The sequence below is a fragment of the Nestor notabilis genome, unplaced genomic scaffold, assembly GCF_000696875.1.
Source record: "Nestor notabilis isolate BGI_N333 unplaced genomic scaffold, ASM69687v1 scaffold25597, whole genome shotgun sequence".
In the NCBI taxonomy this organism is placed as follows: Eukaryota; Metazoa; Chordata; class Aves; order Psittaciformes; family Psittacidae; genus Nestor; species Nestor notabilis.
Window position 1 is genome coordinate 3,302 of NW_009936501.1, and position 5,642 is coordinate 8,943.

At 42.6% G+C, this 5,642-nt stretch overlaps 1 protein-coding gene across 1 annotated transcript in view; it reads right to left on the reverse strand.

Moving 5' to 3' along the window:
• Positions 1-218: 218 nt before the first annotated feature.
• Positions 219-5,642, reverse strand: part of LOC104408704 (E3 ubiquitin-protein ligase RNF170-like) — a gene marked incomplete at its 5' end in the record, with an annotated part of 10,799 nt that continues 5,375 nt past the window's right edge. Inside the window, 3 exons of the mRNA XM_010018376.1 lie at positions 219-524; positions 1,537-1,647; positions 2,096-2,169. Of these exons, the coding sequence (XP_010016678.1) occupies positions 219-524; positions 1,537-1,647; positions 2,096-2,169 (491 nt within the window). The remainder of the gene's footprint in view (positions 525-1,536; positions 1,648-2,095; positions 2,170-5,642) is intronic.

A 5,642-nucleotide genomic window follows, 5' to 3' on the forward strand; every position in this document is an offset into this window, starting at 1 on the left:
AGAAAAATGTAGCATGAAAGACTCCACCATGTATCCATTGTAAAACTCCCCTTGTAAGTGCTTGCACATCAAATCACTTGGCCATGCCAACTATTGCTGAGTCCTGCTTCAGCCTTTGTCAGAGGCAGAATGACAAATCCATCATCTTCTGCTCCAAATCAAAGAGAAGCCTGTCATTGCTTGGTGAAGTTTGACTAAGGAATCCAAGTTTGAGTCAGTCAGGCCTCTGACAGCATGCTCTGAGCTGCAGACCTTGCCATATTCACCCCATTAGGTGCAATTTGCTGACATATGTTTATCATGCAAATTAAAAGAAGGGAAACAACCACCATGTCATCAGCGGTTCCAAGTGTCCTACAGAGAGGCCCAGGCTTCATGTCAAATGGGGAAGACAAGCATATGATAGTTCCAAAGGAGCAAACAGCAACTCGTAGGAAAAAAAGCCATACCAGACCACCCCAGGTGAAGATTCCTCGCAAGGCAAGAGTCAGGAATAAGGGCATGTCATAAAGGTAATCTGCAAACTAAATATTCAGATCAATGACATTAGTTTGCATTCTGATGCATGCAGGTCTTTCAGGTCAGTGTCTCTCTCAAGCACTTTTAAAGATCTCTTGAATTCAGAAGCTTTCTGCGCTGTCCAAATCTCCCTGTGCTGTTTGATTCCTCTGCCACTTTTGAGAGGAATCCCCACTGCCCCCACCTTGAAAAGAAAGTATTGTGCTTGACATTGAATCCTTTTGGAAAGTGGGCCTTAATGGCTGTGCTGAGTATATGTCTGTCTTTAAAATCTGGCATCAAGTACAGGCTATGAATGCTTCAAAATGAGGCCTCAAGTCTTGTCTTGGTGTGGGCAGGAACCATAGGACTGAATGATTATTCCTCTTCATTAATGCTAGTTTGTTGGGTTGAAATATTCCTCTCCATGGTGCTTAGTTTAGTCTGTTCATTGAAACAGACTCCACAGTCTTTTCAGGGCCCCTGATCTTTCAGGAAGATTTGTTTTGGTGATATTCTACACCCTCACTTGTGACTTCCACCCTCATCTTTCACATCATTTCACTGCCTGTCACGTCTCTGTACCAACTGGGATTCCAGCTTTAAGAAAGTGCAGAGCCAGTGTGGACTGTTTGAATTTGGCAATATCTGGGGAAAAAAACCACAGCTTCTTTCTAAGCTGGAATCTGATTTGAAATTTTAGAGGCAAGTTAAAATCCTGGAGCCCAATCTGAGCACAGATTTGAAAGTTCCACCCTGACCATCTCTAGTTCTGCTTTGCTTCCTGTATGTCATCCCACACTGCTTTCTCCTCCCTGCCAGGATGACCGCAGGAGGACTCCTCTGAGTGAGGAACTCCAAGAAGCATCTTCACTGTAAGGACCCAGCAGTGGATGGTAACACTTCCACTATGGCATTGCCAATATGTGCAAAAAAGGTAACTTACATAATGATACAAACTGATTTTCATTGCTGGGTCTCTTTCAATCCTTTATATGTTATGTGCTACTGAGGAGGTAAATGTAGATTTATACTTACAGGTCGAGGTTGCCCTGAGAAACGCTTGTTGTAATCTCTAATGTCATGCACAATTTGTTTACTTGGCTTGTCATGTCGCTTTTCACAAGAGATGTTATCCAGAAGAACCACCTTCATAAGAAAAGATCAGCATTAGCACAGTATATGTGACTCTCCAGTATAAAGGACAACGTTGTGTAGTGCCAGTCTCTCCAGAGTCTCTCTTTCACAACAGCTCTGTCAGTTCCACAATAGCAAGAACATTTTCTGTTTACAACCCGCATCCAACCTTCCAGTAAAACAAGCAGCCTCTGAGCACAGCCAGATGAGATTAGGAACTTCCATATTGCTTTTTCTGGAATGTTATCCCAGAGACTCAACAAACTATAAAGAAGTAAAATGCTGGAGGTCTGTTTAATATTTTACGGTGTTGCCTGACAGGACATGTCAAATGCAGGGTCATTCAAGTCTAAGTGGGGTTTCAAATGCTACAGAAAATTAGAGGATAAATAAAGTTGATCCTAAGAGCTCAAGCTTGTCATTTTGTACATATCATAATGCAGATGGAGGTAAATCTTACCTTTTGTCTGCAGAGAGGGCAGGTTATTGCTGCTAACCAGGGACTGTGTTTCCAGTATGTGATCAGACAGGAACCTACCAACGAAAAAATTAAGATACATGAAATTTATTTGAGGATATTTAATGTTTACAGGAAGTTATCAGACTTAATAACCTTTCTACAACTAATTGTGAAAATGAATGTAATTTTATTTTCATTTCATAATTAATTCATAAAATTTCATTTCATTATGTGGTTTTACTTTGCAAAGTGGCTGTGCAAAAATGGAGCCTCAGCTCTTCCACACTGGTATATGCAGAGATAGACATCCAAAAGAAAGGCTTTGATTCAGTTTCTTCTCCGGTGGATAGGGTCTTACTCTCAAAGGACTGTGGTTTGAAGCACTCAGGAGCACAGGTACCCTTCAGAGCACAGTGCTGGCTGCAGTGGGCAAAAGCAGTGCAGGTACATATAGAGGTGGAGTTCCTGCAGAGCCAGTATGGTTTTTAAGGGCCAGTTATGACAAATAAACTCACAGTCAGGGGGCAGCATGGGGGCACTGGAAATCTAGAGAGGGACTTTTTACAAGGACATGTAGGGACAGGACAAGGGGGAATGGCTTTAAACTGTAAGAAGGGAGATTTAGATTAGATATTAGGAAAAAAAATGTTCCCTGTGAGGGTGCTGAGGCGCTGGCACAGGGTGCCCAGAGAAGCTGTGGCTGCCCCATCCCTGGCAATGTTCAAGGCCAGGTTGGACACAGGCGCTTGGAGCAACCTGCTCTAGTGGAAGGTGTCCCTGCCTGTTGGGACACGGGGTTGGAACTGGATGAGCTTTAAGGTCCCTTCCAACACAAACCATTCTAGGATTCTAGGATTCTGTGATACATCTTTGTAATGAAGTACTATACACGGGGCTATTTTGTCTGTTTGTCCCCTCTTGCTGTATTTCAGCTTTGACCCTTCTGGAACTGCATATCTCTGGATAAGTGAGTTGCTCTATTCTTTTTGATTCTTCTAACCCAGACAACTGTTAATTTCAGAATACAACCTGCTGAGGTCTTAGGTGTGCAAAAGGGGCAGAGTCTGAGGACAGTGTGATTAGACTGCACATACAGCTGACAGCAGTGGTCGACATACGTGAATGTCAGTGCTGGCACTAACAGCAAAACCAGCAAAGCATAAACAGCATCTAATCAGAAGCAGCCCAGCTTGACTTTCAGCTCCCGGGCGCAGTGTGCAGTATGACAGGTCAGGGAAAAAATATCTCAACATTTAAACTGATCAAATTTGACAAGGACCCCAGTGAGAACAGAAGCAGAATGCTGCACTGCCATTTTGATGGAATTGTTTTGTTGAAATGAACAATGCTCTTTGTTATTCAGAATAACCAGCAAGTAGTTTCTTGTAAGCTGTGTTCTAAAAAGAAGTCTTTGGAAGCTCTCAGCACAGGGTTTTCTTGCACCCAGACTTGCATTGTCTATTGTCACTGAAAAGCAGAATGTTGGAGAAACCATCTTTGAAATCAAGTATAAAAATGTTAATGATGCCATCAGTTATATCTTATGTACTAGGACTGGGGATGTTAAATTTGGCCCAAAGACGTTTTTTATGAATCTTGCTCTGACTTGTGCTTTTAACTTTCATTTTCATGTGAGTGCAGGATTTGTCTTTCTGATGCTTGTATTTTGTTTGCACATACAGACTGGTTGGCCAGGCCCATGGCTGTGTTTATAGCTAAATCCTGGTGTGATATGTATAAATGCAGTCTGGCAACAGCTTCCAGCTTTCACTTCAACATTTGCATTTGACAAACACCATACCTGACTTCAGAAACGGCTTGACCCACTGGATCCAGATCCTGTATTGTGATCCACGTGGCTGTAGTGCTGCGCCTGTGCTCAGTCACAGTGATAGCAGTGGGGTGCTGAGGGATCCCATAGTCCTTCAAGGGCTATCAGAAAAGAACCCTGTGCCCTATGAACACATGCTGAGAGAGCTGGGCTTGTTCAGTCCGGAAAAGAGAAGGCTCCAGGGAGACCTTGGAGCAGCTTCAGTGCCTAAAAAGGCTACAAGAAATCTGGAGAGGGGCTTTGAACAAAGGGCCTTATAGGGACAGGACAAGTGGGGCTGGGGGGTGGGGGTGGGGAGTACAGCTTTAAACTGATAGAGGGAAGACTGAGATGAGCTCTTAGGCAGAAGTTCTTCCCTGTGAGGGTGCTGAGGCGCTGGCACAGGGTGCCCAGAGAAGCTGTGGCTGCCCCATCCCTGGCAGTGCCGGCCCCATCGCGGGCAGTGTTCAAGGCCAGGTTGGACACAGGGGCTTGGAGCAACCTGCTCTAGTGGAAGGTGTCCCTGCCTGTTGGGACAGGGGGTTGGAACTGGATGAGCTTTAAGGTCCCTTCCAACACAAACCATTTTAGGATTCTATGATTTTATGAAATTAAAATTTGCTGCATGCAGAATCCTTTGTTGAGTAGAACAGGAAAGGAAGGACTCTTCTGAAGTTGACCTATTTGTGCTTTGGTGCATTTTTCAGAAACTAGACAAAATCCTGATTGATTCTAGGCTGCTGCATGGCCCTGTGAGGGAGGCTGGAGGTTTCTCTAAAATACCTCTGTGGTTATTGTTAATTAGAAAAAAATAATATTGCTCAAGGATCGCTTTTCAGTTGAACTTCCTGAACATATGGTTCAAACTGAAGCTGAAAAGGAAAACTTCAGGACAAACTGTATGAATTACTACTAATAATAAAATCAGACATTTTTTATAAGTCCACATTAATCTTCTTTAAAAGCTTTGGGTTGACCACATTTTTTAAATAAAACTTTTACCAGAGTGGAATTTATTAAGAGAGCTCAGCATTGCCTTAGCTCTGGTCCACAGGGCATCAAGTGAAGTTTTATTACTGAGTTCAGTCACACCAGACTTAGATCTACACAGAATGGTTTTGATAAGCCCAATGTAAAGTTTTATTGGTTTAAGACATGAAAACCAGACAATGTTACAGAGGCCGCTCCTACTATATAAACAAAGTCCTAACATAGATAATGCAGTGCACTGGAGTTAATGCCTTAGAGCAGAAATGATGATGTACTTGAGGGAAGTAAAGCCTGGCTAAATATATACAGCTAACAATAACAATATATTCCAAGCTTGTATATGGTAATTCTCCTCTGTAGATCTCAAAATAAAATCAAAATCAAATCTGTATCATTTTGTCATATTCACAGCTGGAAAAGGGAAAATTAACCAGGCCAGAAAAGAGGGAAGTTGATGATCTTTTTGTTGTTAATGTCTGTCTTTGTACTTGAAACTGTAACTACTGTGACATTATTTGAAACATGTTTTGAGGCCATATGCTTACTGTTTGTCCTGGAGTGAGTTATATTCAAAGCATCCTTTTCCTGTATGTTATGAAACAGTGTTATAAAAACATGAAACAACCTGAAGTATTAAATGGTGTCACTCACAAGGGAGATGAGCCCTACAAATGTCTGTAGCTGTTGGGGATCCACTGTTGTGGTTTCAGAGGATGGAAAGAGGGGTGGGGGGGGTGAGGAGGTTGG